At 44.9% G+C, this 18,681-nt stretch overlaps 1 protein-coding gene across 4 annotated transcripts in view; it reads left to right on the top strand.

Moving 5' to 3' along the window:
* Window positions 1–1,598: 1,598 nt before the first annotated feature.
* Window positions 1,599–18,681, top strand: part of CD226 (CD226 molecule) — a 75,970-nt gene continuing 58,887 nt past the window's right edge. The window contains exons 1-3 of one of the 4 annotated variants that reach the window (XM_079109128.1): window positions 8,764–9,032; window positions 10,464–10,826; window positions 18,295–18,467. In XM_079109128.1, the coding sequence (XP_078965254.1) occupies window positions 18,392–18,467 (76 nt within the window). In that variant the 5' untranslated portion in view covers window positions 8,764–9,032; window positions 10,464–10,826; window positions 18,295–18,391. Of the gene's footprint in view, window positions 1,736–8,763; window positions 9,033–9,840; window positions 10,827–18,294; window positions 18,468–18,681 lie in introns of those variants that run through there. The other 3 variants (XM_079109130.1, XM_079109129.1, XM_079109131.1) reach the window with 3 other exon arrangements.

Raw genomic sequence — 18,681 nt, 5'->3', positions numbered from 1 at the left:
CCTTGTGTTTGCATGGGGAGTCCTGTGTCCTGGGAAGTTGCTTGGTCCCAAGCAGACCCGTGGGTTGGTCACATTTGATACAACAGTGAAGACGGCAGTCTGCCTCGTAGATTCACAGGCAGGTCAGAAGATTCAGAGACAGAAAGCCCATCCAGTTGCACATAGAGTGTAGCATCAGATTAGAAAGCATTTCAAGTATTCGTGTACTGGTTCATCTGTCTATTTTATAAGAGCTTCTCCTTCTGTGTGTACAGGCTGAAAGACATGTCCCCTTAGGGTCTAGCTCGTGTTCAGAAGGACCTCACTTACCTGTCCTGAGTGGGTAGCTCCTGTTCCCAGAGGTGAGCCAGCTTTTCTGTCTGGTCCAGCCTGCCCTTCCCAGGACCTAGAAGTCTTTGTGGGAAGGTAGGCAAAGATGCGGGATGGGGGGTGGGCAATGGAGGCTGGCCCTGCCGCCTCGACTATGGGCATCGTTAGCAGCTCTATGCTGGATCCAGGTAACCTGACAGAGGGCTGGGTCGCAGGATCACTGCCTTCCACGTGAGCTGACCAGAAGAATGGTGGGCTGGGCCCCACTGTCCTTGGTCCCTGCTATAGCAAGGGTGACCACTATCCTGTTTTGTTCAGGACGGAAAGGTTTTCTGGACAAGGAACTTCAAGCCCAGAACCCTCTAGATGGCTACTAGGTGACCATAGAGTTTATCATCCAGATCAGGAAGTTCTGAGAATGAAAGGAGGGACTGTTAACACAGCAGTGCAGCAGGTGGGCGTTAGGATCATGGCAGGGAGCCTGTGGAGGAAGACCTCCATGCCCAGACGCTCAGGGAGAGGCAGCCCCCAGTGCTCCTGAGTCTGGGGGCCTTCCCCACTGAGGCACCCTGCTAAGGTGCTGAGCCCTGGGGACAAGGGCCCTGGTGTAAATGCTCACTGAGTGGCTCAGATGCAAATGGAACTACCAAATGCAGATGAAAATATTCTCTGTGCTCAAGAAAAGCAAGGAAGCAGCAATAACAACAAAAAAAGAATTCAGACGCTTGCAGTAAAAGTTATCCAGGCAGACAAAATGTTAATTTAAACACATACAGATCTTCTGCCATTGGGGAAATTAAGGATTTCTTTCCGTAACCTGGATGTAGCAGCATTGAGGGCACAGGTGGCAAAATGACATCTCCCGCATTGAGAGTGTTTGAAGGTCCTCATAGTCTCTGCGAAGGGTGGAGCGCACTTGGCCCAGCGCAACTCGAGGAGGGCTTGCCTGCTCGTAGCTGTATGGTCCCCTGCCCGCCCATGTGCCAAGGACTGGGAGTCCCACAGTTAGCCGCCCGGATCAGGTCTTGAACCCAGGAAAGCCCACAGTTGCTTCAGGGATGGCAGCTGGCCCCTCTCACTAAGTAGCTGCAATGAAGAGAGCAGCGTTATCAGTGCCCAGTGATGTGGAATACGGAGGAGAAAAGAGCGAGCTGCGTCAGGGGACTCGGACCGGGGGAAGGAGATAACGATATCTGAGTCCCTGCACATCCATAAAGCCATTCTTGCTTCCTGATGTCTTAGGAAAAATGTTCACAGAACATTTGGCACTCAAGGTCTGGAGTCCCTGAAATGTGCCTCCAGTATTTATCTCTTTGAACCTTGGGACCATCGAGAGAACATAGAAGAAAACAGAGAAAGAAGAAAAGGACAGTGGCCGAGGTTGTCGTGGGAGAAGTGAGGAGGCCCTGGGCGTTGCTGGGGCCAGGTGAGGAGCAGGGCATGGGTGCCTAGCCCAGGGTGCGTCTCAGGGCATTGTCTTGTTGTCAGGGGAACGTGCGTGCTGCAAACGCTCTCCACACGGAACATTGCATGTCTGAACACAGATCTGTGATCACCGCAGAGCGGCATGTTAGCCATCACTGGGTTTGTCACGACTAATTCAACTGCCCCCCCACCGAGATGGGCCTGCACATTTCCAGTTCTTATTGATAAAAATGTGCTATGATAAGATTTTGCATATTTTTAGATATACTTCTTTGCTAAATTTCCTACATTTACCCTTTTTGGATAAATGTCTTTTTGGATATCTTTTTGGATAAAGGTGATTTTGCTGGGCCTGAAGATGTGACAAGTCTGTTTTTCATATATATTGCTTAAATCCATGGGTACACAGAAAATTTATGCAAGTTCACACTTCCACCACCAGCATTTGGCAAACTGCACTCTCACTGCTCTTGTTGACAATGGTCATTATCATTCTGTTGGTTTTTATTTGCAAACTTGATGAGCAAAAAGTAGTATGTTGTTTTAATTTTCATTATTACAACTGATGAGAGTATTTTTTTCTTTTTGTAATTTTTCTTTTGTATATTGATGTTTAACATCCATTGTCTGTTTTTTTATTGAACTATTTGTGGATTTTTTAATCACTGATATTTAAACACATTATACTTAGAAAATATTGTACTTATATTTCATAACTTTTATATATCCCTTTCCAGATTCTCCTGAATTTTTACCTTGTTTGTATATGTTTGCCATATCAGAGCTTTAAGTTTTATGTAGGAAAATCTATGCACGCATACGTTCTATATATTTGAAAAATATATTTTATATATTTAAAAGCACATACAAATGAAAAAACCATCTTCATTTCTATGTTTATGAAACATTTTTCATATTTGAAAAAACTATAAAAGAGAATATACACATTCTTATATGCAATATATAGTTTTAATTATGTATTTTTCATCAAATTGATATAGTAATAAAAAATGAATATGTAGCATATAAGTAAATACACCAATCAACAAAAAAAATTTTTTTTTTTAATTCAAATTGTAGTAAATCTGAAATCTATGCTAATATCAGAGATGAATGTGTTAATCAGGGTTCTTGGTTGTCATGTTTCAAAGTCCACCTGACAGGAGAAGGAGGTTTCATGCAAAGGACACCAGGTCTGTCAGACAGGATGAGGAAGTCCCGGGATCTGCACAACATGGTGACTGCAGGTGGCAACGCTGTGGTGTTGCTATACTCAAAAAATGTTGCTAAGGAGGTGGATCTTATGCTAAAGTTTTACCATGAAATATAATGAATTTTAAAAATTAAAGGGACAAAGGGGGCGGGGGATGTTTAACACTTGATCATGGTGCTGGTTCCTGGTGCTCCATTAGTAGTCTCCACACTCAGTAGGTTGTTTGTTAAATAAGGAGGGTTTCTTCTTTTTTTTCTTCTTCTTCTTCGTATCTGTCATACCTCAAGTTGGTTTTTGAGAAGGGCTATGTGATAGGTCATGAAATAAATGCGTGGTGAGAGCAGAAAGAAGCTTGCCTGAGGCAGCTCAGCTGGCAGCGAGTCCCTGCCCACAATGCGGCCTGGTGGGATGTCAGCACGGCCGGCCAGGGTGTAGTGTAGACACTGCTGCCTGCTGCTGTCCCGTGGTGCCAGCAGGGGATGTGTGGGGCTCTCGGGGGCTCAATGGGGCTGCAGCCTCTGTAGCCCTCGCCAGGACAGACCCTGTGGCACGGCTTCAAACCTTTGAGCTTCCGATTCAAATTTCAAGGGAATAAATGCACCAGGCAAAGGTGACATCCTGGGCCCAACCCGTACTGTGAGGGAGCCGAGTGAAGGAAGCATCTGGCCTGTGCTCTGCCCCGGGAGTGAGCGCTCAGTGTGGTGAGGGCAGAACTGGCCTGCATGTTCCAAATGGCATGTCAGTTTCCCGACACTGGTGTTACGAGTCCATCCTTTCCCTGCTGACCTGAAGCGTCACACTTACAGACGCTGAAAGCCCAGAGCTCTTCAGGTCTGCTTCTGAGCTCGGAATGCCTACAGAGCAAGACACTTGCACATGGCGGCTTTGTCGTATGTCTTCATCTCTGGTAGTGCCCACTCCACTGATCTTTTAAGTCACAGGCTCTGCTATTCTCCATGCACTTAAACAGAGCACTTGCTAATCAGGAACATTTTCATTACGTGAGCATTCACAGTTACAGCGACATTGGCCTGAGCATCACCCTGAGTGACCTTCCAGGGGCTTCAGGTGTCACTTAGAGAGTACAGAGAGCCAGTACCTCCTGAAGAGTCTGTCATGGCCTCGCCTACCCAAAGATGTGAGTGATTATAACATTTCAGGAAAATTTTAAAATATATATTTTTTAATTTTATTTTTTGTATTTTTACAGACTGCATTTTGATTCATTGTACTCAAATGGGATACAACTTTTCGTTTCTATGGCTGTGCATGATGTAGATTCATACCATTAGTGGAATCATATATATACATAGGGTAATTATGTCTGTCTCATTCCACCATCTTTCATACCCCCATCCCCTCCTCCCTCTTATTTCCTTCTATGTAATCCAAAATTCCTCCATTCTTCTCTCACCCCCCTTCCTCCACCCCTACTATGTATTATCATGCATTTATCAGGGAAAACATTCGGTTTCCTTTGGTTTTTGGGACTGATTTATTTCACTTAGCATGATATTCTCCAATTCCATCCTTTTATTTGCAAATGCCATAATATTATTCTTCTTTTCTTTTTTTTTTTTTTGACTTCTTCACTCTGTCTTCTAATAAAATCTTCCCAAAACATGTACATATTGATAGTTATTATTTTTTTTATTGTAAACAAACGGGATACATGTTGTTTCTCTGTTTGTACATGGCGTAAAGGCATACCATTTGTGTAATCATAAATTTACATAGAGTAATGTTGTTTGATTCATTCTGTTATTTTTTCCCTTCCCCCCACCCCTCCCACCCCTCTTTACCCTCTATACAGTACTTCCTTCCTCCATACTTGCCCCCCTCCCTAACCCTAACTCTAACCCTAACACTAACCCTTCCCTCCCCCCCATTATGTGTCATCCTCCACTTATTAGCAATATCATTCGTCCTTTGGCTTTTTGAGATTGGCTTATCTCACTTAGCATGATATTCTCCAATTTCATCCATTTGCCTGCAAATGCCATAATTTTATCATTCTTTATGGCTGAGTAATATTCCATTGTATATATATACCACAGTTTCTTTATCCACTCATCAATTGAAGGGCATCTAGGTTGGTTCCACAGTCTGGCTATTATGAATTGAGCAGCTATGAACATTGATGTGGCTGTATCTCTGTAGTATGCTGATTTTAAGTCCTTTGGTATAGGCCGAGGAGTGGGATAGCTGGGTCAAATGGAGGGTCCATTCCAAGTTTTCTAAGGAATCTCCACACTGCTTTCCAGAGTGGCTGCACTAATTTGCAGCCCCACCAGCAATGTATGAGTGTACCTTTCTCCCCACATCCTCGCCAACACCTGTTGTTGCTCGTATTCTTGATAATCGCCATTCTAATTGGGGTGAGATGGAATCTTAGGGTGGTTTTGATTTGCATTTCTCTTATTACTAGAGATGGTGAACATTTTTCCATATGTTTGTTGATTGCTTGTAGATCTTCTTCTGTGAAGTGTCTATTCATTTCCTTAGCCCATTTATCGACTGGATTATTTGAATTCTTGGAGTAGAGTTTTTTGAGTTCTTAATAGATTCTGGAGATTAGTGCTCTATCTGAAATATGATTGGCAAAGATATTCTCCCACTCTGTAGGCTCTTTCTTCGCATTGCTGATAGTTTCCTTTGCTGAGAGAAAGCTTTTTAGTTTGAATCTATCCCAGTGGTTGATTCTAGCTTTTATTTCTTGTGCTATGGGAGTCCTGTTAAGGAAGTCTGATCCTAGACCAACAAGGTGAAGATTTGGACCTACTTTTTCTTCTATAATCTGCAGGGTCTCTGGTCTGATTCCGAGGTCCTTAATCCATTTTGAGTTTAGTTTTGTGCATGGTGAGAGATATGGGTTTAGTTTCATTCTGTTGCATATGGATTTCCAATTCTCCCAGCACCATTTGTTGAAGAGGCTATCTTTTCTCCATTGCATATTTTTGGCCCCTTTGTCTAGTATGAGAAAATTGTATTTATTTGGGTTTGTGTCTGTGTCCTCTATTCTGTACCATTGATCTACCTTTCTATTTTGGTACCAATACCATGCCATTTTTGTTACTATTGCTTTGTAGTAGAGTTGAAGATCTGGTATTGCAATATCCCCTGTTTCACTCTTCCTGCTAAGGATTGCTTTAGCTATTCTGGGTTTCTTATTCTTCCAGATGAATTTCATAATTGCTTGCTCTATTTCTGTAAGGTACGTCATTGGGATTTTAATTGGAATTGCATTGAATTTGTATAGCACTTTAGGTAGTATGGCCATTTTGACAATATTAATTCTTCCTATCCAAGAACATGGAAGATCTTTCCATCTTCTAAGGTGTTCTTTAATTTCTTTCTTTAGTGTTGTATAGTTCTCATTGTAGAGGTTTTTCACCTCTTTTGTGAGATTGATTCCCAAGTATTTTATTTTTTTCAAGGCTATTGTGAATGGGGTAGTTTTCCTAATTTCTCTTTCTGAAGATTCATCACTTATGTATTAAAAATGCGTTGGATTTATGGGCATTGAACTTGTAACCTGCTACTTTACTGAATTCACTTATGAGTTCTAAGAGTTCTCTGGTGGAATTTCCAGGTTCCTCTAAATATATAATCATGTCATCAGCAAACAGGGATAGTTTGAGCTCTTCTTTTCCAATTCGTATCCCTTTAATTTCTTTGGTTTGTCTAATTGCTCTGGCCAGAGTCTCAAGAACGATGTTGAATAGAAGTGGTGAAAGAGGGCATCCCTGCCTTGTTCCAGTTTTTAGGGGGAATGCTTTCAGTTTTTCACCATTTAGAATGATATTAGCCATGGGCTTAGCGTAAATGGCCTTTACAATGTTAAGGAATGTTCCCACTATCCCTATTTTTTCTAGTGTTTTGAGCATGAAGGGGTGCTGGATTTTATCAAATGCTTTTTCTGCATCTATTGAAATAATCATGTGATTCTTGACTTTAAGTCTATTAATATGGTGAATTACAATATTATTCTTCTTTATGACTGAATAGTATTCCATTATGTATACATACCAGAGTTTCTTTATCCATTCATCTGTTGAAGGGCATCTAGGTTGTTTCCACAATCTAGGTATTGTGAATTGAGCTGCTATAAACATTGATGTGGCTACTTTTTTTTTTTTTTAATGTGGCCTCCAAATGGATCTTGCCATAGAGGAACACAGCATATATCTCCATTTATTCAGGGCTTTTAAAATTTTCTTTACTATAATTCACAAATTTCTTCTTTTAATTTCTTCAAACCCTCAAGGTACACTTCTATATATGCAAACACAAACACTGTGCTTTTATATATGTCAATAAATGTGGTTTTTGCTGTGCTTTTGGTGGGACATAAAGCTGTTGACTCATAAAAATGTTGCCTGACACCTAATTTATTTGAGTTTCTATTTGAGTCTGTGTCTTACCCAGGTCAATCATGCACAAATAATAAATACTGAATAATTTTTAAGATTTACAGTTTCTATTCCTTTTTAAAAATCTGTTGCACGTAGCCAAAACTTCCAGAATATTTCAGATTATGCTCGTCTTTGTCTTGTTTAGGAATCAAAGGGAGATGCCTCTGGTCTGTCACCATCAGGTTGGCTTTCAGCTTCCAGTCAGTTTTCTTTATCACACTAAATAAATTCCAGAATCGCCATGAGTCCTTATCAGAGAAGGACATTTAAAATTACCAAGTGCCTTTTGGCATTTGCCGGACTAAGTGATCTTCGCTTGTTCATCAGCCTGGCTGCTGCTTCGCTGAGGAGTCCAGGACCTCTGCTCTGAGCAGTTCGGCTCTCCCCGTTCAGTCAGGCCCTTCTTTCAGTGTGTCTTGTCTGCCTTCTCCCTGCAGGACGAGCTGCGTCCGCAGGACTGGCTGGCTGCCAGCTCAGCCACTGGAGACGCTCACCCCGTGTGGCCCTCTCATGTCTGTGGTGCCCGTGCAGGGAAGCTGGGGTCGATGGGGGCTCAGGTATTACCCGTCAGTGGTTCTTTGCTTATAAAGTTCCCCATTTGCCCTTTCCAGATGGTTTCAGCTTCCCGTAACATTTGTCTTGATCTGTTGTGTCAGTGTTTTAATAGGGGCTGTGAAATGATTTAAATATGCATCCATGATTGCTTTTTCTACTTAGCAGCTGGATTTTTCTCTGAAGAGAATCTAGGGTCACGCTGCAAGGAGTCTGTACAGAATGGGAGGCTGCTTAGGCCTTTCCCTTCCTTACCCTTTGTTAAGACGATGAGTTGACACCAGGGAGGCAGAGAGTGAGGCAGGAAGTAGTTCATGTGATACTCCAGCCAGTGACGTGCTGACTTTCCTGTGTTTCCTAGCTCTGTCAACAAATGACAGCATTAAAGAATGTTTTTGCTTTAAAACTGTAGACAGAGCCCTTGGTAAGGGTCACTGGAACATGGAAGAAGGAGGAATCGTGTTCCTCTGTGATTGGTAGAGGATCGTTCTGCCTCCTTGGTTTCTCCACCTGCTCATCTCCATTTCGTCTCCTGGTTGGAACGTTCACAGTGACCGTTCGCTGACATGAGACAGTTTCATTTGTCTCAGGTTGTTTCTATCGTGATTCATTATTGATTCATTATTCATTATTGATCATGTGATCTTTTAACATTTCTCCTACTTGTGGAGCGAGAATATGTAACCTCCTGTGGAGAAGGACAAGTCTGGATTCCTGGGACTGCCACATTGGGCGCCTGGGGTCCTTCGGAAGGCATACAAAGCTAGTTGGCAGGTTCTTTGTTACAAACATCCAAGATCCTCCAAGGAGAATCTAACTAAACTAGATGGCTGTCCCCCCAACACAGAAACAACAAAGAAGGCTGTCTTCCTGTTGTCTAACTAAACAGGAGCAATGACCTTATTATGGGGTGTAGCTGATAACAGGAGTGACAATGATGAGTGTGTGTGTGTGTGTGTGTGTGTGTGTGTGCATATGCATATGCATGAACATGGAGGCAGAATCAGGAAGTGATTACAAAAGACAGTGATGTGGGAGAAGTTCCCAGCCTGTATGAATGTGGACTGAGTGAGTCAGGGAGTATGAACAACGAACTCTCACCGCCAGGCCCTGGGGATGTAAGTATCGTCTCTCTTACAGCAGGCTCTGACCTTCCTCTTGAATTGTGTGGGTAGACAGTGACTATTCATCAGGGCTTTGAAGTTCAGTTCAGGGCCAGCCAAATTATTGTGAGGAGCACTTGGCCCAGGTAGGGAAAGCCTTGCCTGTGGTTTTATTCTGCAGCATCAATGTGTACTTTAGATATATGATGCTTTTGTCTTATTCACTGGGGAAATTGAAGGTTGAGGCAAAAGAAAAACTGCACATTGGAAACAAGATGGAGTGGGGATTGTTACGAGTGTATAGAATGCATGTGGTAGAGCCTAATGGAGGGGAATCACGGCTGGAGCCCCATTCAGTACGTTTTGGTGCAGCTCCAGCAGCCTGGCTCTGAGGACAGGCAGTGGACAGACTTTGTATCTTGAAGAGGTTTATTAAGCTAGAATGAGAAATGCATTAGTCAGTAGGCAGTCACACTGGATGTGATGAGTGTTTCCAGGAGGATATCCTGGAGGGCTGCAGGCTGGTCCCAGGAAGAACACCTAACCCAGGCTTGGAGGACCCAGGGGCAGGTCCTCCCAGGGATGCCTGAGCTGAGCCCTGCTGGTGGGGAGAGGTTAAGAGAAGTTGAGTGTGAGGGGCCCTGTGTGAGAGCCCCACCCTACCAGAGCACAGTCTTTAAAACAAAATATCATGTGGGTCTCAAGTGTAGGCTGGGAGCGAGCAAAGGATGGGCGAGACCAAGACCTGGAAAAATGGCAGGGCTCGGCCACGGTGGGCCGCAGGTCAGCGAGAAGCTTGAATCGTCTCCTGAGGAGAGAAGTGCCAGGAGCCAGCTGGCTGTCTTGGAAAGCTACTTCTGGCCACAGTAAGTCTCAATAAGCGTGCGTGTGATGAAGGACAGCTCTGCGTGGTCTGTGCCCTCGGCCATGCAGATGCTCCACGCAGAGCGACTGTGCAGGGCAGGCTCGGCCCACACCGTCTCACCCGCCTGTCGAGTGCTGTCCTTCCAGGAACTCAAGCTGCTGCCCATTCCTTCATGGAGGATCAACCAATAGGAAGCCTCCATAACCTAGTAAACCAAAGGAGTAAGAGAACCAAGCTCACTGTTGTCCGGTGCAGCTGGGACACTGTGGCGTTTCTAAGGCACAGGCTGCTGAACACGGGAGACTGTTCTTTGGAAACACCAGCCTGTGCACTTTTTCTGTCAGAGAATGAAAGGCAAAGGAAGAGAGAGAGAGAGAGAAACTAGAAGAGAGGACTGAAACACAGATACAAGCAGAGATAAGAAAGCTTCCTGAATTTAAAAGACTACTGAATATTCGGTGCTTTGATTGGCAGGAAAAAAAATGGGGAAGAAAAGGCACAGAAATCAGTTTGAAGTCTTTGCAGGTAGTTTCATTTAGAGTTAGAGCAGAAGATGAGATACACAGTCTTTCATCTTGTAGAATCTAAGGAGGAAGAAGAGGGACAGAAATACATCTGAGTTTGGAATGAGTCTGGGTAGCTGAAATGGTAAAGATGCTTCCAGAAGCAGGGAAACTTCCTGACTTCAAAAAAGTCAGCTTCATGAAATATTAGTGCTTTTTCAGCTGCTACCTGAAGAGGCTCTGGTGGAGAGAAGAGCTCAGGGCAGGGGAAGAGTCAGCCCCAGGAGGACAAGCGCTCCCTGCTGATGTGCTGCCCCCAGAAGGGCTGGGAACAGCAGGGGCCAGGCCAATGCGGGTGAGTGGAGGGAGCGGCCAGGCCCACAGGAGCCTTCCCAGCACCGAGCTGGAGGAGACGTGCTGGGAGCACACTCACAACTCAAGGTTAGTATCCGCCCGAAAAAGCCTGTGTGTGCCAAGTTCCACACTGTAAGAAACAGTGGATAAAGGGCAGGGACTGCCAGCAAGACCACGTGGCAAGTAGATGCAGCAGGGAGAGAGCGACCGGAGAACACTAACGAGCTGAGTGGTTGATGCACTGTAAACCTGTGAGTTTAACGATGGGTGCAGTTTTTAGTAAAAATATGCCTTTCAATTATGTTTCCTCAGTGTGTTTCTAGAAGAACTGTATTTACCATAAATCCGATAGCATGGTTCTTGAGAATCAGAAGATCGAGCTGGTTTTACCAGTGTCTGGGCTGTTAGGCTTAACCTTCTTTCTCTCAAGAAAGACTGGGTGAAGATAAATAATAACTGTCTGTATCTAAGGATTTATTACCCTATGCAAGCACTGGGAAACAATTTCTGCAAAGGGGCAGATAGCTAATGTTAACTAAAGTTTTGTAGTCCAAGTGGTGTCTGTCCCGAGTAGCACCACCCAGTTCTCCATGGCACACAGGAGCAGCACAGACCACACGTGGACCAAGGAAGACGTCTGGCTGTGTTCCGCCTAAACTATGCACAGAACTCAGGCAGCAGCTGGCCTCAGCCCATGGCTGTAGTTTCCAGAACTCTATTCTAGAGGATTCCTGAAGAGTCTGAGTTGAAGGAAAGTGGGTTTTATTGGTCACTCACTCCTGGGGGCAGGTCCGCAGCTTGCCAAAGTTCTAAGGCTGTCACAGTGTGGAGGAAACCACGTCTTCCTCATCAGGAAGATTTCTTTCAGGAGATTCACCTGGGCAGGGAGCAGACACCTAAGCAATAGTGCTCCTCTGGAACACACTGGAAGCAGGAGCTGCTTAAAAGCGGGCACCCCAGCAGAGAAACTCAGCCAACCCCTGGCTCTTGGGTGAGGAGAAACAGGACCTCACTGGAGCTTCCCAGCCAGCTGTGTGCTCAGAGCGGACAGGCAGTCCTCTTCCCAGCATATCAGCGACTCTGAGCAAACATGGAAACATGCAAAAGGCGGCAGTCAGGAACGGATTCCCCACCACACATGCCAGGTGCGGTAGTGTGAGCTGGGGAGGGTGGGGTTGGGGTAATTTAGGAGGACTAGAATCCCAACGTGGGAGAGACACGTGGGGACGCAGGACACAGTGCAGATGGCAGGAAGATTGAAACAGAGACAGAAGCCTCTGCCATGCATGTAGAAATCAGTGTGCATGAAGATGGTCCAGCAGGTCGCCCAGGGGTCTGCACCTGGAGGCCAGCTCGTGAGATGCATTCAGACGCATGTGGCTGGCTGACACGTTTTTAAATAGTAGAGGAATCCTGTAATATTTTGATTAATGGCTTCCTTGAGGACAAAGCTCTTTTATACAGACAGCTCTATTAGGAAAGAAACCTCAAGCCAAAACCCCTTCATAAATCATGCAAAAAATGGCTGTGGACACAACAAAAATAGTGCCAGTGCAGTCTCTATTTGTCTTTGGTTAGATGTTGATAAATAGGGCTCCTCCTTGGCACACATGTCCCTGCTGAGCTTCTGTGTCAGCCCCCAGGTCTTCTGCACCTTGCATGTGCATCTGTGACCTCCAGGTCCCTTGATTTCAGGGTGCAAGTGCCTTAAGATGGTCTTTACCTCTCAGCCACCTTGGCTTCAGAAGCCTATGGAGGGAAGGAGTCACTGCCAGTTATTGATTTCCACCCCTTCTCAAGACTTCTCCCACACATCAGTGCCTCACACTTGGCAGGAAGGTTCCCTGAGGGCCTTGGGGGCCCCTGAGAGTGGAAGATGCTTCATTATATTGCATTTCTTTTGGGGTTCATATCAGCACACTGTTGATGCTGTTTTGCCCTTGTCCCTCTGACCTTCTTCCTGCACCTCTGCACACTTTTCCAACCCTGACCCCTGCTTCTTTTTCTTTTACACACACACACACACACACACACACACACACAGTCCCATACAGCCACATATGCACATTTATAAGTGCATTTAAAAGCATGTAGGATTTTATTATGACTTAATACTTTGCCTGACAACCTGCACTATTGTCTTTTGCATTGTTTATTCCCAGCTGTCACCACAAAAGTGTGACACAATATGTGCCACTGGGCTCATCGAAGGCACTGGGAGGCTCAGTTTGCATTTGTGGACCAGTGTGGTGGGGATCAAGTGATATCATGAGCACACAGCCAACAGCAGATGTGGCTTCTGCAATCAGAGGACCTGGGCTGTGTTTGCCCTTGTGCGATTCACTGAGCAATAATTTATTTTATTGAAGTCAAAGTCACATAACGTAAAATAAACCAATTTAGAGTGCAGGATTAGGTGGTGTTTAGTACATTCACAATGTTCTTTAAACTAACACCTTTTTAAGTTCAAAACATTTTCATCATTTCAAAAGAGAACCCCATACCTCAGGCCATCAATCCCAGTCCCTCCCCCAACTAGCTAGATTTTTGTAAGGATTTCATTGAATCTGTAGATTTCTATGAGAGATATTGGCATCTTTTTAAAAAATATCATTTAGATAGAACTTTATTTTATTAATTTATATGTAGTACTGAGAATTGAACCCAGTGCCTCACACATGCTAGGCAAGTGCTCCGCCACTGAGCCACAACTCCAGCCCCAGTATTGCCATTTTAACAATATTAAAATTTCTAGTTCATGAACATGGGCTGTCTTTTAGACATATTTCCTAAACACGAGTTTTCCACCTTTAGGAAAAGTCATGCTTCTTTACTTTTTTTCATGAACATTTTGTCATTTTTCAATGTAGGGTCTTTCACAACCTTGATTAAATTTATTCATAAGTGTTTTATTCTTTTGGGTGCTATTATAAGTCGGATTATTTTCTCAACTTAGATCTCTCATTGTTTACTGTTAGCATATAGAAACACAACAGATTTTCATGTGTTGATTTCTCCTGCAACTTTTTTGAATTTGTTTTTTAGCTCAATAGTTTCTGGTGGGTTTTTTAGGATGTTTACATATAAGACCCTGCCATCAGTGAATGGAAACAGTTTCAGTTCTTCTTTTGCCGATTAGATGCCTTGTGTTTCTTTTTCTTGCCTAATTGCTCTGGCTGAAGTCTTCAATGGAGTATGAATAGCTGTGGGGAAAGCAGGCATCCTTGTCTTCTTCCTTGTCTCAGCAGCACATTCAGCTTTGAGTGTGATGTTAGCTGTGGGATTTTCTCACATACCTTTCATTAGCAATAACTCAAACTCTCTGTGTATCAGTTACCTTATCTGTCATTTGCCTTTTGTAATAACAGATTCATTCCTTGACCTTTTTCAATACCTATGTAGGGGTTTCACCTCCTCCAAGTTCTTAGCTTGAACCAGCAACCTCCACAGTAGATAGTCCTGGTTCTTCACGAATTTTCTAACTCTAAGGGCAGAAATGGATTCTGCTCTTGTTTGAGTTGTCTCCCCATCCATGTTTATTTTTTAACTTTCCTATCATCTTTTCTAGTAGCTTCTCTTACAGAATACCTCTGTTGTACCATTAGGAATGTTTTCCTGGCTGGACCCTGCCTAAGAAACATGAAGTTAAGGATGCCTATTGTTATATTTAAATATGATAATAGGTAATCTTCTGGCAGTAAGTTTATTTATTTTCATCTCCATGGAAATAATTCTAGTCCTGCCCACCATTCCATTTTGCTTAAATATAATAATAGTGTCCAAATAGTTTGATAACCCTTCTTGCTCCTTTCCAATCTTTTCTTCACATAGTAGCCATAAAAATTATACCAGATCAGATATATAAATATAGATGCAGATAATGGAAACTTTCTAATTGGCTTTTAATTTTAATTATATCGAACACTATGCTCAGACTCTGAGGTGTTGGATTCAGTAGGTCAGTGATACTGCCTGAGACCCAAGTGTATTTCCACTTCTCTGTCATTCTATGTCCTTGGCTGGGTTCTTCTGGATAGCTGCCTAGAGCATCCAGGGCAATATTCCTTCTTGGTCACATGCATGGGGAGGGGTAGGGTGGGGGAACTATTTTCTGGTATGGAGTATAAATAATTACCTTTTCTCCAGTTGGGTCAACTCTGCCATGCTGTCTTCTCCAGGTCCTCAAATCAATCATAGTGGCTAGGGGAATAGCTCAGATTCATCCTAACACCCCTAAGGTGTGGGGAGAGGAGCGGGTACCCCAGTAAATAAAGTTCTTGTTAGAAATATGGAAAGGGGGGTGGGTGTCGGTCAGTTACCTATCAAGAGTTTAAATCAGATTGCTCGTGCTGGTGCTCTCAGGTTGCCTCAGGACACATGTGAGGATCCACGTTGGCAAAGCAACCTCATTCTGCCTACACACACACTCAGATCTCCTGTCATGTTCTATCCCCATTTCCCAGAGTCTGGCTGGGCTCCTGCTCTCCTGTCTCCTGGATGCTGTGCAGTGCCTGCTGCATCCTCATCCGCCTCACGGCTCCCAGTTCTGTCTTAGTACACAGTCGCTTCCTGAGAGAGCCTGTCCCCCTCCCTGCCAGCCACTGTTATTCTCTCCTATGCCAACACATTCTTACTCACGTTGTAACGTGGAACCTGTTTTGGATTTTTTTCCAGTTTTCATTGGCGCATCACATAGTGATGGGGGATCTGTTGTTACATATTCGTACCTGCACACAATAGGACAATATTGGCCAGCACTTCCCCCTCCCTCCCCGTGGTCCCTTTCCTCTACTGATCTCCCTTTGATCTTTAGGAAATCCATCCCGACCTTTCTTTTCCTTTTTCCACTACTCTAGCTTCCACATATGAAAAAACATGACCCTTGACCTTCTGAGTTTGGCTCATTTTGCTTAACATGATAATCTCAAATTCCATCCATTTTCTCACAAATGATACAATTTTTTTTATGACTGAATAAAACTCCACCATGTATATATACACCGCATTTTCCTTATCCATTCATCCATTGATGATGGGCTGGTTGCATCATTTGGCTATTGTGAACTGTGCTGCTGTAAACACAGGTGTGCATGCATCACTGCAGTAAGATGACTAATTCTGGGGTAAATGCCAAGGATATTGGGTACAAGGGGACAGTAGAAGGGCACTTTCTTTGGTACTTAAGAATTCCTAGGCCTTGATCTAACTTAGATTTTGTGTTCTTATTTCTGTTGTTAAGAGGAGATCTTATAAATAAGACTTGATGGATGAATTTTTCCAACTCAGATATTCTTGAGTCCTTGCCACCCCTAGTCCATTGTCCATGATGACCTATTATCTTCCAAAAATGTAAAATTGTCCGCATGAGCCACAGTGATTTTCAGTTTCTTTCCATCCCTAGACAGTAGGCACATGCCTAGATAGCAGCCGTACCCTTGGACAGCATGACACCCTTAGACAGCAGTCACAATGTTAGATAGCAATCACACCCTAGACTGTAGTCACACCCCTAGACAGAAGTCACACCCCTAGATAGCAGTCACACCCTTAGACAGCAGTCAGAATGTTAGATAGCAATCACACCCTAGACTGCAGTCACACCCCTAGACAGAAGTCACACCCCTAGATAATAGTCACATGCCTAGATAGCAGTCACACCCTTGGAAAACAATCACACCATAGATTGTAATCGCATCCCAGATAGAAGTCACATCCCTAGATAACAGTCACACCCCTAGACAGTAGTCACACGCCTAGATAAGTCACACCCCTAGAGTACTCACACTCCTAAACAATAGTCACACCCCTAGGCTGTAGTCACACCCCTAGGCTACAGTCACACCCCTAGGCTACAGCCACACCCCTAGGCTGTAGTCACACCCCTAGGCTACAGTCACACCCCTAGGCTACAGTCACACCCCTAGGCTGTAGTCACACCCTTAGGCTACAGTCACACCCCTTAGGCTGTAGTCACACCCCTTAGGCTGTAGTCACACCCCTAGGCTGTAGTCACACCCCTAGGCTACAGTCACACCCCTAGGCTGTAGTCACACCCCTAGGCTACAGTCACACCCCTAGGCTGTAGTCACACAGTCACCATTTCCTGAAAATGCCCTAGGTGGACTTATCTTTCTTCCACTTCTTCTGTGAAACCTTTCTAAAACCTGTGAAGATGAATGCTTCCCTCTGGGGTTTGTCATAAAACTTGATCAGGTAATCCGTACAGAAATCTTCATTCCGCAGTGAACTGCTGTTCTGTCTTTCCGACCCACCGTCACCCTGGCCGCGGGCAGGGCGCATCTCCTCGTGTCTGTATTCCCAAGCACGGGCAGGGGAGCTGGCGACCCCTGTGCCGAATCGCAGAGCGGTAACAGGCCCACTCTGCGAAGGCCCGCGACACTGCAGGGTCAGATGCGACGCTTCGGGGCATAACGGCTCCGGGCTCGCGAAGGGGCGCGGCCGGCCACGCACTGGAGCCGCGCGGGGTTCGCAGGCTCCGCGACCTTCGCGCTCCCGGCAGCGGCCCCGAGCTGGCTGCCCGCGCTGCGAGCTGGACACCCGCGCTGAGCTGCGCTGCATCTCTGGAGGGCGGGGGCGGGTCGGGTCAGGCGTCCTGGGTGACGGCCGCCCCTTCTCCTGGTGCTCACCTGCCATGGGGCTCTCAGTGGGGCCGGCACTCGACAGTCCCCTTCTTCACCGGGATGGGACCTTCATCCTGGCGCGTTAAGGTGCTCTTCGCGAAGTCCCAGGGGTTGGAAGTGTCACTGGAGGAGAAGAGGAAGCTCGGCGATGCACCTGTGCAGCTAGTGAGGTTCCAGATATGGTTCTGTGGCTGGGTAAGATGCAGCCACCCGCGAAGCGTGTGCAGAGCCGCCCTCGCCGTCTTGGCACCTCTGTGTGATCTGTGATCATCTCAAAATAAAAAGTTCAAGAAAAATGTCAAACAGAAGGGTTGGTTTGTATGAGGGCTGGACCATGGTTCTGTTGTATCTGGAGGACTCTCCCTGGTCTGTCCTCTCCACCTAAGCAAGTGCTCGAGGCTGGTAAGGAGATGGAGGAGGAAGGTCGTCCTGGTGGATGGAGTCTCCGTTCCCAAAGCTCTGATGTGCCTCCCCTTGACCTTGCTCCCATCTGCCCTTGTCAGTGACTCCCAGTCCTGGACCTCAGTGGACCTTCTTACTGAAAGGATGCACTAACTCCTCCCTGCCTTTTTCCTGCTTCGTTTTCCTCCTGCACTTACTACCTTTAACCCATTACACATATTTTTTTTTTACTTCTTTATTTTGGTGTCTGTTCCATCCCACCAGAATGTGGGCATGGTAAGAAGTGTGTGTGTGTGTGTGTGTGTGTGTGTGTATCTGTCTATCCCATTTCCTAGAACAGAGTTTGGCACCTAGAACACACTCAGCGAATGCTTGTTGAATGAATGACTCTTTGTAGAAAACGAGATCTTGAAAATAAGCTATTTCCCCCAAGAGAGAAGTAGCTCGAACCTGCCCATCCTTGTACGAAAGCAAATCTGCCTTTGAAGCTAAGACCTTCTTCCTGTGTTCAGACTTCAGAAAAAGAAGACGCTACTGATAACATCTGAGAGGAAGGAGTCAGTCACCGCACCCGGCCTGTGCATGTAACGCTATACAAATTGCCTTTTTATGCACCAGCTTCCGAAACAGTTTCCAGAGATGGATTATCTTACTTTCCTTTTGGTTATTCTTCATGTACACAAAGGTAAAGATAATCTTTATGCCTTCATTTAAAAAACTAACTCCATTTTTTGGTATTACAGTGTGACATGTGCAGGATTTCTTGGATAATTTCTCACTTGTTCAAAGGGCTAGAAGTTACAAATGCCAACGTGAGCAGTGGAAAACTGTCAGTCTTCCCAAGATCTTAACTTCCTCTGTTAGAAAGCTCGAGGTATTTATTTGGTGTTCCATTGTCA

Source organism: Sciurus vulgaris, assembly GCF_902686455.1.
Source record: "Sciurus vulgaris genome assembly, chromosome: 13".
NCBI classification, from domain to species: Eukaryota; Metazoa; Chordata; class Mammalia; order Rodentia; family Sciuridae; genus Sciurus; species Sciurus vulgaris.
This window is presented reverse-complemented; position numbering and strand designations above follow the sequence as displayed.